Source organism: Chelonia mydas, chromosome 10 (assembly GCF_015237465.2).
Source record: "Chelonia mydas isolate rCheMyd1 chromosome 10, rCheMyd1.pri.v2, whole genome shotgun sequence".
NCBI lineage: Eukaryota > Metazoa > Chordata > Testudines > Cheloniidae > Chelonia > Chelonia mydas.
The window spans coordinates 14,912,240-14,926,506 of record NC_051250.2 but is presented as its reverse complement, the minus strand read 5'-3'; the positions used below and the strand labels follow the sequence as shown (position 1 = coordinate 14,926,506).

At 42.4% G+C, this 14,267-nt stretch overlaps 1 protein-coding gene across 13 annotated transcripts in view; it reads left to right on the top strand.

The window, feature by feature from the left end:
- Window positions 1–14,267, top strand: part of LOC102937591 (transformation/transcription domain associated protein) — a 157,087-nt gene that overhangs the window by 28,625 nt on the left and 114,195 nt on the right. For all 13 annotated transcript variants that reach the window (XM_043523258.1, XM_043523257.1, XM_037911505.2 and 10 more), the window contains 7 exons: window positions 2,134–2,390; window positions 3,350–3,550; window positions 7,186–7,337; window positions 10,184–10,383; window positions 11,268–11,485; window positions 11,623–11,820; window positions 12,491–12,751. In XM_043523258.1, the coding sequence (XP_043379193.1) occupies window positions 2,134–2,390; window positions 3,350–3,550; window positions 7,186–7,337; window positions 10,184–10,383; window positions 11,268–11,485; window positions 11,623–11,820; window positions 12,491–12,751 (1,487 nt within the window). The remainder of the gene's footprint in view (window positions 1–2,133; window positions 2,391–3,349; window positions 3,551–7,185; window positions 7,338–10,183; window positions 10,384–11,267; window positions 11,486–11,622; window positions 11,821–12,490; window positions 12,752–14,267) is intronic.

Below are 14,267 nucleotides of genomic sequence, written 5' to 3'. Positions count from 1 at the left end.
GTGACTCTTGGCAGTTGACAGGTTTTTTAAATATCTGAGGCCTGGTCTACACTGGGGGCAGGGGGGATCGATGTAAGTTAAGCAACTTCAGCTACGTGAATAACATAGTTGAAGTCAACGTACTTAGATCTACTCACCGCGGTGTCTTCACTGAGGTGTGTCGACTGCTGACGCTCCCCCGTTGACTCTGCCTGGAGTACCGGAGTCAATGGGAGAGCGCTTGAGGGTCTATTTATCTCCTCTAGACTAGACACGATAAATCGACTCCCCCTGGATCGATCGCTGTCCGCCAGTCCGGCAGCTAGTATAGGCATACCCTGAATCTAGCTTATTTCCTCTTGCTATTCACTACCTCCGTCTCCAGGGTTCTGGCTACCTTAGCTCCTGATATTCACTCTTTCTGCCTCCTGTTGTGAGTTCTGCTATGCTTGTTCTTGTTAGCATGTAGTACTGAGGAATAAGAGTGGGGTAGGAGAAGCAATGTGGCCAGAACCAATGCAATTTGGGTAGACGGCTACAAAGAAAAACTGCCTTTTCTCAGATTTAAAAAAATAGTGGTGACGGTGTCTTAAGACAAACTAATTTAACAAAATTAGATTGGCTAAAAGGGTCTGCATGACTGAAAAGATAGCAGCCAGAAGTATTAATGCTGAGCAGGGGAGCAAGCAGAACCACTGAGATTTGGAAAGAGGTAATCAACATCAGGAAAGTGAAATCCTGTGATACCCATCTTCATCTAGGAAATTTTATTTTCCATTTAGTTAACAAATATATGTAAGCTACATATAACCAATCTGTACATAAAGTGCATTGGGGAAAATATATATATCCAAATAGAGTTACTACTTGGGGCTTATCGAATATATGCCAGAAAAGTGGGGTTTGGTTTTTTTGGTGGTTGTTGTTGAGGGAGGAGCTAGAGGTAGGGCATCGTGTACATATTTATTTTGTGGACACAACAGAAGTTCTTGAAAATTTTTACTGTATTTTTTAGTTTATCTTTACTGGCAGCCCAAACTCTTAAATTAAACCACTCAGGTTAGCATGTGCTCCTTTTATATTTAAAAAAACAAAAAAACCAAACAAAAAAAACCTTACTGAACATATGAATTCTTCCAGCATCCTCATTGTCCGAAGGCTAGAATTAACCAAATTAGACCAGTGTACTAAAAGGTTATTTCATTATGTTAAATGTGCATTTTACTGTGTTTGTGTACACATGTACACTCTTCATAGTATTTGCAGTCTGTTTTCTATTACATAATAGTTATCTTTGGACCTTCATATGTATAGGTATAACAGACTTATAGTTAGGGAGTAGATTTGGAGAAGCAGCTTTACCAAATGCATTAAATGTAGAAACCTTAAGGCACACTGAATGTGATTTGAAAAATATTGGTTGTTTTAGACCAGGGGTGGGCAAACTTTTTGGCCTGAGGGCCACATCTGGGTATGGAAATTATATGGCGGGCCATGAATGCTCCCAAAATTGGGGGTTGGGGTGCAGGAGGAGGTGAGGGCTCGCTGGGGGTGCAGACTCTATGGTGGGGCTGGGGATGAAGGGTTGGGGGTGCAGGAGGGTGCTCTGGGCTGGGACCAAAGGTTATGGAGGGTAGGAGGGGGATCAGGGTTGGGATACGGGAGCGGGGCAGAGGTGCAGGCTCCAGGAGCTGCTTACCTCCAGCAGCTCCCAGAAGCAGCGGCATGTGCCCTCTCCAGCTCCTACGCAGAGGCGTGGCCAGGCAGCTCTGCGTGCTGCCCCGTCTGCAGACGCTGCCCCTGGAGCTCCCATTGGCTGCGGTTCCTGACCAATGGGAGTTGCGGGGGCAGTGCTTGGGGCAGCGGCAGCATGCAGAGCCCCCTGACTGCCCCATGCGTAGGAACCCGAGTGGGGACATGCAGCTGCTTCCAGGAGCCATGCAGAGCGGGACAAGCCCCTGACCCCGCTCCCCGGCTGGAGCGCCAGAGCAGGGCAAGCTCCAGACCCCGCTCCCTGGCGGGAACTCGAGAGCCAGATTAAAACTTCTGGAGGGTCAGATGCAGTCCCCGGGCCATAGTTTGCCCACCCCTGTTTTAGACCATATTATTATAGTGTCTGTTTTTAAAAACATGTAACTTCCTACTATTTTTCAGGACTTAATATGTTGCAGAGTGGCCTGCACAAGCAGCATATGAAAGATCTGTTTGTAGAACTCTGTCTCACTGTACCAGTTCGATTGAGCTCCCTCCTTCCTTATCTGCCAATGTTGATGGATCCTTTGGTGTCAGCTCTAAATGGATCTCAGACCTTGGTTAGCCAAGGTTTGAGAACTCTTGAATTGTGTGTGGATAATTTACAGCCAGACTTCCTGTATGATCATATTCAGCCAGTTAGAGCGGAGCTTATGCAGGTAAATATGTAGTTTTTACTAAAACCACAAGGGATCATTGATCACTTAAATATCCCTAAACTTTTGCTTTGAAATTTAGAATTGCTGAATCTCAGGGTGGTCTGTGTTTTTGAGAACCATTCCCATTAGGTACAAAGTAGAGGCAGAGGGTGATGCACATATGAAAAGCTTTAAATTAAACTAGGCCAGGACATAAAATTTTGATAGGTCTTCCCCCTATATTTGTTGTTAGAAAAAATATTTGAAAGCTAAGAATTCAGATTCGGTATCAAGGTGGCAAGTACAATAAGATAATAGATACAGAAGATGATGAAGTTTAGGTAATTGACTGGAAAATAACTCATTACTTTTGTGTTATCTGCTCTTTTTAAACCATGTGGTATGTAGATATGAGCCATGATTTATTTCTTAAAGGGGGTTTGGATCATATTTTTAGATGGAGGATTATCTTGAAGTGCTACATCATGTTTAAACTTGGCCATTTCCTCTAAAATGCAATGTTCTTCATCACATGCAGAAAAAGCTGAATATACCTTGCATTCCAAACATAGCATTTACTTTTCAAGCCCTGTGTATATGGCACTTCCTTATTAAGTAGCACACAATTTAAATTTACTTCAGCATCTGTGAGTCCTTATATTTTGTATATCATGCTTCCCTTCCAGTGTTAGCCATGAAATCTAAATTGTAATTGAGCACTGTACCGTTTCTTTGTTATATTGAGAAAAGCTAATACTGCTTTTCAGAACCAGAAGTAAAAGACCAGCTGCTTAAATACAACATAATGGAAACATTTGATTTTTCAAAAAGAGGAAATTCTTGTAATGTCTGGTAAGCTATTGGAGGGAGAGAGAGAGAAATAAATTTATCTTATGTAGAAATGTGCAGGTTTAATTATTAATATTTTGAAGCAACACTTCTCTAAATATAGCACACTTAAACATTTAAATTATCTGTAGGCTTTATGGCGTACATTACGCAATCCTGCTGACAGCATTTCTCATGTGGCTTATCGTGTCCTTGGTAAATTTGGTGGAAGTAACAGGAAGATGTTAAAGGAATCCCAGAAACTACAATACATAGTTACGGAAATTCAAGGACCCAGTATTACAGTAGAGTTTTCAGACTGTAAAGCCTCTATTCAGCTTCCAATGGAAAAGGTAAGCTTACACTTTTTTCCTCATCAGTTTCCTTCCAGTAAAGTTTCTGCACTGTTAATATTTGCTTATGAAAGATCCTCATTAAAACTCCTAGTACATAGGCCATCAGTGATGAATTGTTGATGTCCTTAAACACATTTTTATTGAATTTATTATATAAGTGGCATAATGGATTCCTGATGCATTTAGTAGGATTTATAGTTTTTTCAAACGCAAGGAAAACAATGAAAGGATTATTTTAATTTATACCATTGTATCTGGCCAAAGGGTTCATACTTAAATTATTATTTCTTGGCCCATAAATCAGTTCTTCATTAGCAAATAAAAATCAATTCAGGTGTTTTTGGGACACTTCCTGACTTTCATTGCCTTCTGGTACATAAAATTGCACAGGGAAAAAAAAGCCAATAAGTAATAAGTTTACAATAAGTAATTAAGAGAGAGCTGTTGGTATTTTGCCTAAGATTCACTGGAATTCCCTTACAATTGGGGGTGATCCAGCCTTGCTGGAGTTGGACAATTTGTTGAACTTCTTGTACCATTCTTTTGGCATGCAAAACTAGTTCAAGTTTGGCAACTGTTTTTTGGTTCCCTTCTAATTTTGAACTCTATTTTACCCCAAAGGAGAGTCAAAAAAACCAAACAACTTGTTAGTATAAGTCTGTATTAGATTTTGAGGACAGGAAAATGCCTGAAGCTTGGTTGGCACAAGTGGGGTGCCCTCTCTATGTGTATACTGTGGCTTTTTTTTCTTATTATTTTTCTCTCCCAATTCTCATAGTTTTGTATGGTTGGCTCAGGAGCTGAGAACTGGAACCTTCTGGTTTCTTTTCCTGCTGTTTTTTTAAATAGTAGTACCACACTAATATTAATGTAACTGCTTGAGATTTGAATGTGTACCAACCTCACTAATGCTGATTTCTGTCTAGCCTTCTAGAAAGCTGAATTTGCATGGTATCTAAAGGCTTTTATGTTTCACAGCTGTTTCTTCAATTACATGGAGCACTGGTCAACTTCTTAGAGTTGACCAGGAACCAAAACTATTTACAGTACGCTTAACTGGTGCTGAAAGTTAATGCCAAATTTTAGAAGATTTTGGAATGAGCTGAAAACGTAAGAAATCCATCTTTCCTTTTAGTGCCCTGATGAGAAAAGTTCCACTTCAGTGGTCTGTGATAACTCATTGTTCTTTTCATTGAGACCTTGATAAGATTGCTTAAAAGATGATAGAGCAGCTAGTTAAATTCAGTAGATGAAAAGATGATTTTCCTTAGAAAGAATCAAAATATCCCTTTGTATGTAGCAAAAGGTCTCCAAAGGTCATTTTTATCTACCTAATCTCATATTAACTGTTTAAGCATGGATGATTAGGTTTCATTTTACAATCATTTTACAATTTTACAATTTCTTATTTCATGCCCCCCAAATGAATTTTCCACATGGGTCACATTTGATGCATGTCTGTCTTATATTTGGGTGTGCTTTTCCATTTCAGGGGAGGATGTAATATAATGTATGTGCACTTGTAAAGATTTAACTATAAAATATATAAGGCCTGGTCTTAAGAGACAACTTCAAGTATCCTCAAATGTCTTGTGTACAGTTCTTCTTCTTTTGGCGGAAGACAGATTGCCATTAAATAAATAGTGTTTGGATCTGTTAGCAGTTGCTTAATGCAGGTTTTATAATGTATGATGTAAAAACTTTTTGTATTGGGTGGAAAAAGGAACAAATGCTCTATGAAGAGAGACACATCACCTTCATATTAGTGTACATAACAAAATTCATGTGGTGGGGGTGGGGCTTAGGTGTTCAGAGTATGAGAGGGGACAGAGGGTTGGGTGCAGGGGTCTGAGGGCTCCAGTTGGGGATGTGCGCTCTGGGGTGAGGCTGGGGATGAGGGGCTCAGGTTTGGGGCGTAGGGGTGTGAGGGGCTCCGGGGTGGGGCCAGGGATGAGGGGTTTGGGGTGCAGGAAGGTGCTCTGGGGCTACGGTGGGGAGAGAGGACCCCCCCCCCCCAGCCCTCTCTCCCCACAGCAGCACCTGGGCTGTGGGGGAGAGGCACCTCTCCCTGCTGCGGGATCTCTGGGGCTGCAGGATAGCCGCCCCTCCCCCAGCCCCAGCAGGTGGGGAGATCTGCCCCAGCTGCTCCTGGGGCTGGGCCAAGGTCGGGCTGGGGCTGGGGCTGCCCCGGCCGTGGCGGGATCCAGGCTGATCTGGCTGCGGCTGAGTCCAGGTTGCTTGGGCTGCATGCCCTCCCCCCCCAAGCAGGTCTAGGGTTGGGGTGCAGGGATCTGAGGGCTCCAGCTGGGGTTGCAGGCTCCGGTGTGGGATTGTGGATGGAGGGGCTCAGGGTTGGGGCTGGGGGGTGTGGACTCTGGGGTGGGGCAGGGGATGGGGTGCAGGAGGGTGCTCTGGGACTACGGTGGGGAGAGAGGACTCCCCGCAGCAGCACCTGGGCTGGGGGGGAGAGGCACCTCTCCCTGCCATGGGACCTCTGGGGCTGCAGGATAGCCGCCCCAGCAGGTGGGGAGATCTGTCTCGTTTGCGCCTGGGTCCAGGCCAGTCTGGCTGGGCCTGGGGCTTGGCCAGGGTTGAGCCGGGCTACGCTGACCCAGGCCACAGTGCCCAGACACAGCGGGATCCAGGCTGACGTGGCTGGGGCTGGGTCGCTCGGGCTGGGCCCCTCCCGGCAAGTGTGGGCCGCAGGCTGAGTTGGGTCTGGGGGAGGGGCACCCAGACCGCGGCAGTTTGGGAGTCTGGAGAGGGGTGCCCCTCCCTTGGCCGCGGCAGGTCCCTGGGCGGGTTCCCTGAGTACCTGCGCTGCAGTGAATATGCTGCTGCACGGCCATGCAGCTTATAGGGAATTCACACTCACACTCACACTGTATATCCAGCATATGTGGGAATTATGTGCAGTAAGTACGGCTGGAGGGAAGAGACAAAGTGTTTTCATGGGGAGTTGGGGAAGGAAGGAATAAATCTTCCATGAGTTTGGCCGTGATGTAGAGCCCTGCAAATCTGTGCATATCTGCATCTGTGGATGTGGTTGTATTAATAGACTCATAGAAGATTAGGGTTGAAAGAGACCTCAGGAGGTCATCTAGTCCAACCCCCTGCTCAAAGCAGGACCAACGCCAACTAAATCATCCCAGCCAGGGCTTTGTGAAGCTGGGCCTTAAAAACCTCTAAGGATGGAGATTCCAGCACCTTCCTAGGTAACCATCTTTTTACCATCTTTGCCTATCAGATGCAGATCCAAATTTTTACATTTGCACAGGGCTCTAACAGTAAGATAGGCTGTTGGTGCAGGTGCACATCCCGATTCTATATAGTAGGTGGAATGCGGATCGCAGGTAATTGTTGTGGATGTGGATTACATGTTTGTATCCCTGCAGAGCTCTACCACGATGTACTCAGAGCTTCCCATTCACATGAAACCAGGATAAAGATAACAATTTCAAGTTCAGTCAAGCCTACGTACATTATGCAAAATTTGACATTTGTAATGTGAAGAGGTTTAAAGAGAAGCAGAAGTAGTATTTAAATGACTTAGGTACCCTTACAAGCCTATTTATTATAAGGCAACATGATTAACCAGTGCTCAGTTGATGATGTCTCATTTTTTATTGCAGGCAATTGAGACTGCTCTGGACTGCTTGAAGAGTGCTAACACAGAGCCATATTATCGGAGGCAGGCTTGGGAAGTGATCAAGTGTTTCTTGGTAGCCATGATGAGCCTGGATGATAATAAACATGCTTTATACCAGCTCCTTGCACATCCCAAGTATGATGATCCTTTAAAGCATTTATATTTATGTAAAATGTGAACTGTCCATAGAATTTTGAGGCAAAAATTAATTATTGAGTCTATACAATACATGTCCACTGTGGGATTGTTACCTGCAGTTTGCTTTCTGATACTTGATCCTAATGTCCAAAGCCAGGGGCCTCCCTTCTCTTGAGGGACAGTTCTAGAATTTTGCTTTATTTACCACAGATGATGGATGTTAGTTTCTTGACACTTCTTCCTTACCCAAAGCCGCCAAAAAAAAAAAAAAAAGGCGGGGAGGGGGGAGGGAGACTGGAGGATCAGTTTAGTAAGTTAGGAGATGATTTAAGACAATACATGTGTCCTATTGGTGAATTGTTGGTTGGAATATTCCAGAATTTTGAGATTCAGAATTCTAGATAATGGTCAAAGCACTATAGAGAATTTATCTGTTCCTTCTAATATACTTTCTTAGTGATTAAGCATTTTAAAGTGATTTTCGTACAATAATATCTTAAACGGTCAACACTTTGCCACACAGAAGAGTTATTCTTTTCAGAAAGCTGGGTAAATTTTTGGTGCTATGTAAATTCTTTAATATGGAAACAGATTTTTGTTCTGGTTTCAATACAACAGGTCTTCCTGGCAGTCCAGAAACGTCTCTTCTTGCACCTTGCCTAATCTCTGCCTCCATGTGGCAGCTTGCATGCTCATACCCTTCTCCCTTCCCTCTCCTCCCCACTCTTCTCCTCCCCCATCCAATTTCTGTCCAAGAAAGCTATGTACTTGGAACCCAGAACAAAGATGGCTGAATCAGAGTTCATATTTAAGGTAGAGGAGGATACTAGAGGCTGACATAGACCTGTCTACACCTGTAGTAGTATGTAGGGTACCTGTAACTACACACCGCAATGAAGGGCAGGCTGCGTCCACTCTCACTGTGGTGTGTAGATAACACGTGGCAGTGAAAGTCTGGCGGGCACGGGTCGAAGCTGGGGGGAAGGCTCCGGCAGCGGGGAGCTGCCAAAGCCTTTCCCTGCTTCCTTCCTTCTCCCAGAAACTTTCACTATGACGAGGAAAGGCTGTGCTGGTGGGGGGCTGCAGGAGCCTTTTCTCAGTGAAGTAAAAAGCTCCAGCAGCTGCCCTCTAGCAAAGCCTTCGCTCACCTCGGTGAAAGGCTCTAGGAGGAGGGAGGCAGCAGGACACTACACTGCTAAAAATAGCAGAGTAGGCATGGGAGTTATAGCTCTCTACATGCCCAAGCCGTGTAGGGTATGTACTCTAAGGCAGTGGTTCTCAAACTAGGGCTGTCGCCTGTTCAGGGAAAGCCCCTGGCGGGCCGGGCCAGTATGTTTACCTGCCGCGTCCGCAGATTCGGCCGATTGCGGCTCCCACTGGCTGTGGTTTGCCGCTCCAGGCTAAGGGGGGTAGCAGGAAAGGTGGCTAGCACATCCCTCGGCCCGTGCCGCTTCCCGCAGCCCCCATTGGCCTGGAGTGGTGAACCGCGGCCAGTGGGAGCTGCGATTGGCCGAACCTGCAGACGCGGCAGGTAAACAAACTGGCCCGGCCCGCCAAGGGCTTTCCCTGAACAAGCAGCGGCCCGAGTTTGAGAACAACTGCTCTGAGGTTCAGGTGTGAAGGTCACTCTGCTTTACTATTCGTGTCTAAGTTCTGCCTCAGCATCTGCACTGCTGTTTATATCCGTACTGGCCTGGTGCTGTTTCTGTACTCCACATGCGGCTGCAAGTGTAGACATACCAATGGGGTAGATGATGGAAGGTGAATCAGATGATGGCTAGGAATGGGGCCAGAGTCCTCAAACAATCTCCTACCTAGTAATCTGTATGCTAAGACAATCCCTTCCCCATTATGTGTGCCCACTTTGTGCACCTCCTGGGGAAAGTTTCCTCCCAGCTGTGTCAGATTTGCCCTTCTTCTTTCTTCTCCACAGTTGCCAAACGAAACCCTGATGTTTGCTTTCTTTTCTCTTCCCTTAGGAGTCCTAATGGAAGGTTTCCTATTAGGGGGCTGCTTAACTCTTATTTGATATTTTTCTGTGCAATTTAAAAATAAAACTGTTTGTTTTTGTCCTGGACACAAGCCTGAGTGGAAAAAGCAGTGTAGTTAGACATTCAATCAGTGTGTTCCATGGAAATATAAAACCTTTTTAAAGTTGATCTTGGAAAATACTAGGTATTTGCCTGAGCTAGGGTTTGTTAAATTAAGCAGTTGCTTTTCTAGGTTTTAAACTTAAACTACTTTAACTAATCATGGATAATAAAATCGTTGCATTAAAGTTACTTTTGCCATCTGTGTGCATATTGTATATGTTACATTGATTCCCTCAGCAAATAATAAGTAGCTAAAAACCACGATTTTTTATTTTTATAATGATGTAATACATTCATGTCAAATCTAAAATATAACTTTTAAAAAGTCTATTTGGACTTTGAGGCAAATAGGTTTTATTGGGCAGTGAATTAATAGATAAATAACATTTCAGACCTTAAAGATCAAAATCAAATGTCATCTTACTTAATAAAATAAAAGTGTGAAAGTATCAAAAATGCCATTCTGTAATTGAATTCCAGTATGATGCCTGTATACATATTATTTGGAATGCGTGTGGCCTCTTCTGAACCACTGGCTTTAAACGTTCATGATGAAATTGAGCCATCCATCATGTTGCCAGTGGTTGCCAAAATTAAAATGGATTAAGTGAACTGATCTAGCTTTATCAGAATGGTGGGGTGGGGGTTATAAGTCAGAAACAAACTGTAAATTAGGTCTTTGATGGTCATGGTTGAACTGTTGGTATGGTAGTTTAGGATTATAATATAGATATAATTTTGTCTTTTCAGCTTTACTGAGAAGTCCATACCCAATGTAATTATTTCACATCGGTACAAAGCACAGGATACTCCTGCCCGTAAAACATTTGAACAGGCATTGACAGGTGCATTCATGTCAGCAGTCATCAAAGATCTGCGACCTAGTGCTCTGCCTTTTGTAGCCAGCCTGATTCGCCATTACACAATGGTGGCAGTAGCTCAGCAATGTGGTGAGTAAATACAGAATAGAAATTGCATGAACTGCCAGGGGATAGGACAAGAAGGTTTTTAGTCTTTTGCAATAATTTATTGCAAAAAAAAGGCATAAAATTGAAGTTTGGTACATTAAGTTCTTAGTTTGGTTTCTTAATTATATTATTGTTACAACACCTATTTGAATATGCTTACTCTCTCTTCTGTTACTTAACTGTTTCAATTTTTAAAAAATAGTTTTGTAAGCCATACTTACAAAGTTGTACCTTAATTATATTTTTAAAATCAAACACACTGAAATGTGCACAAGTTATAACTAAACAGACCACTTTTGAAAACTATGAGCTATATATATCTCTGATATCCACGGATGTAGAATGCATTTATAACCTTAAATGCAAAATTTTTGTTATAGGCTTTCCACCTCCTCCCTCCCCCCATCTTGGGATTTGGGAACATTTTCTTTTGTTTTCTTTTAATTTTTGAAGGACCAGAAAAGGAATTGTGTAAATAATGAAGAGTAATTTTTCACTTATAAAATGTAACTTAATAATCTTGGTTTCTGCCTTTTTATATAGTTCAAGTGATTGGAAAAAAAAATTCTGTAAGCATATATCTCTTCAAGATACTTAAATGTAATTTTATTTTAATATTCTTAGTTTTAGTTTACTTTCATAGTGAAGTACATAGTCACTGAATTAAAGGCAAGAAAACATTTCAGTTTTTTTCTTTTAAAAACTAAAAAAACTATGACAATCCATTTACATGCAAATAGCCAGAATTTTCACTAGTTTTGTGATGCACTGATCAGAGAAGATAGGAAGATCTAATTTAAAGACTGTTAATGCTGACGGATCCATTTCTCTCCTTCTCTACCACCCTCCCCCCCCATAAATTGTAGGCCCTTTTTTGCTGCAGTGCTATCAGGTTGGAAGCCAGCCCAGCACAGCCATGTTTCACAGTGAAGAAAACGGATCAAAAGGGATGGATCCTTTGGTACTTATTGATGCCATAGCCATCTGTATGGCATATGAGGAGAAGGAGCTCTGCAAGATAGGGGAAGTGGCTCTGGCTGTGATATTCGATGTTGCAAGCATTATTCTGGGTTCAAAGGAAAGGGTAATATAATCTTTAATTGTTTAGTCTTAGCCTGTTTAATAGTGCTCTTGAACTCTTTAAAACTGGGAATAGGATGTGTTGATTGAATTAAATAATAAATCATTGACAGGTCTCTTTTTTTTTATTATTATTTTTAGGCTTGTCAGCTTCCTTTGTTTTCATACATTGTGGAGCGTTTATGTGCTTGCTGTTACGAACAAGCTTGGTATGCTAAACTAGGAGGTGTGGTGTCAATTAAATTCCTCATGGAACGATTGCCTCTCATTTGGGTCCTCCAGAACCAGCAGACTTTCCTCAAGGCACTGCTATTTGTCATGATGGACCTAACTGGAGAGGTATTTAATGTATGGATGATTTCAGTGAGTGTTTGGGAAATTGTGGAACTTCATATGTTAAATTTATACAAACTAAACTCTTGCTAATCTGAGTTTTATTACTTCACAGTTTAGTATACCTGTAACAGTTGTTGAGAATGTGTTCGTCTTTTTATTTGAACCTAGTGAAGATCTCAAGCACATTGGGTCAAATTTAGCTCTGGTTTTATTGGTTACAACCCCACTGAAGTTGTTGGAATTGCACCTGCTTACCTCTGAGTTAAATTTGACCTATAGACTTTTAATCAACAAAAGAAATTAAATATGCTGTGGACAAACATTATTTTTCTTTATTTTAAACTCTACTTCTGGTAAAATGTGTATCTTGCTACCGATCAGCTTTAATGTAGTTCTTGTTTAGTAGTAGATGCTTAGAGAATAGAGTTCTTGACCTTTTTTGAAACCTAAATTGTTCACTAGCCAAGCTATCAGTGTGTTCTTGCTTTAGGATTTCATTTATGAAATTGCATAGCACTCTACTTTGCTATCTTTGGATGAAAGGTGGAAAAGGTTAAAAAGGTGTGTGAACTTTTTAAATTTCTAGCAGAACAGCCATTCATAACTGAACATAGTGTTTGTAAAGGTCGCTAATCTGCATAACAGCAGCACTAACAAATCCATGACTTCTTAGGTTTCCAATGGAGCTGTTGCTATGGCAAAGACCACACTAGAACAGCTTTTGATTAGATGTGCCACGCCTTTAAAAGATGAAGAAAAAACAGAAGAAATCCTAGCAGCACAGGAAAAGTCTTTCCATCATGTGACACATGACCTGGTTCGAGAAGTAACCTCTCCAAACTCCACTGTAAGAAAGCAAGCCATGCATTCATTGCAAGTGCTTGCACAGGTCACTGGGAAAAGCGTTACTGTGATTATGGAGCCACATAAAGAGGTGAGGTTATCACTGAGGGGATTCATTGAGACACCAAAGTATGTTAAAATAACTTAAGGTTTTTGTTTTGCAGAATGTTTTTTGAAAGGGTTTTTACACTATTAAAACAAGCTCTAAAGTACTATTAATTCTGGATGTTTTTCATAAGGCTTTCACAGAAACAGTCCAGGATAATACCTTTCCCCCCACTAATGTTCCAGTGGTGCAATGAGTCATTGAAGCTAACTTTCACTGAAGCCTACTTTTCAGGCTGTTTTTTTCCCAGCTTGTCTTCTGACATATCTTATGCAAGGAGGTGAGTTTGTAAGCGGTTGTCACTCCCCATAGGAAGGTGATAGCTGGTTTGCACAGTGTTTTGTGGTCTAATTTACAGTTCTAAAACTTCATGATTAAACGGAATATTTTAGTGCATTTTAAAAGCCTTTAATGCTGATCTGTGGTAACCAAAGAGGCAACCAGGCTGTGTAGGCTCACTGCTTGCGCCTACTTGGGGCTTGGCATAGCATGGCAGCTTGCTCTCTGCTGGGGTTTGCTGCTGCTGGCTGCCCCACTCTCTGGTGACTTGCCTCTTCCTCTGACTTAGCCTGCCGGCCAGGTTCACTTCAAATTCTCTCCCCTTTCAGGGTAGTCCATAAACAAAAAGCAAGGGGAATTAACACAAATAAACTGAGTTAGTAAGAGAGAGCGGGGAATGACTCCCTCTTAGGGTGTACCAGGATCAGGCAGTCCCTTTCCTCAATGAGGGTTCTTCAGGCAGTGGTTGTTGGAAGTTCTTGCTGTCAATTGCCCTTTCCTGTTTTCTTCCCTGCTCTGCTGGTCTGCCCCCAAGTAAGCTGTTCTGCTTCTCTTTTAACTCCTCCAGCCTGTGAATGTGTGGAAGGGTGGAACTGGTTGAGCCCAGAGCAGGTCCTTAACCCTTTGTTCTCCAGTGTGGTTTGTATAGCCCATCACACAAGCCCAACCTAGTTTTGTTAGGTTTTATTGGTCTAAGCACATTTCAGAGTTGGACTGTTACTTGCATTTGTGTATATATAGTGTCTGGCTGTTAGGGCAGAATCAGTGAAATATATTTTACTCTGGATAATTTAGTTCCTGAAATTGTAGCATAGACCTTGTCCCATCCTTCTGGTACAAGCTGAAGACTGGATCTCATGTTACCCTCCACACGTGTTCCAAACAGACTTTGCTGTGCCTCTCCCTATCCACCCTCTCAGTGTTAAATTCCCCAAAGTTTACATGCAGGCACAAATCACCTTTTTTGCCACTTAACAGATAATGACATAGGATCCCTCAAAAACCTTGTAAAGTGGGCTTTTGATAGGTCAAAAGGATCTGCACAGGATCTCCTCTTACAACAAGAGACATTCATATTGTAATTCAGACATGTAACAGGGACGACATTTAATAATGGCAATTTGTCAGAATTTCACAGGTAGATAGGGGATAGATAAGTGAGAATAAGAGGTTGATGTAATAATCCACCAGTAAATGAGTATTTCCATACTTTAACATTTTA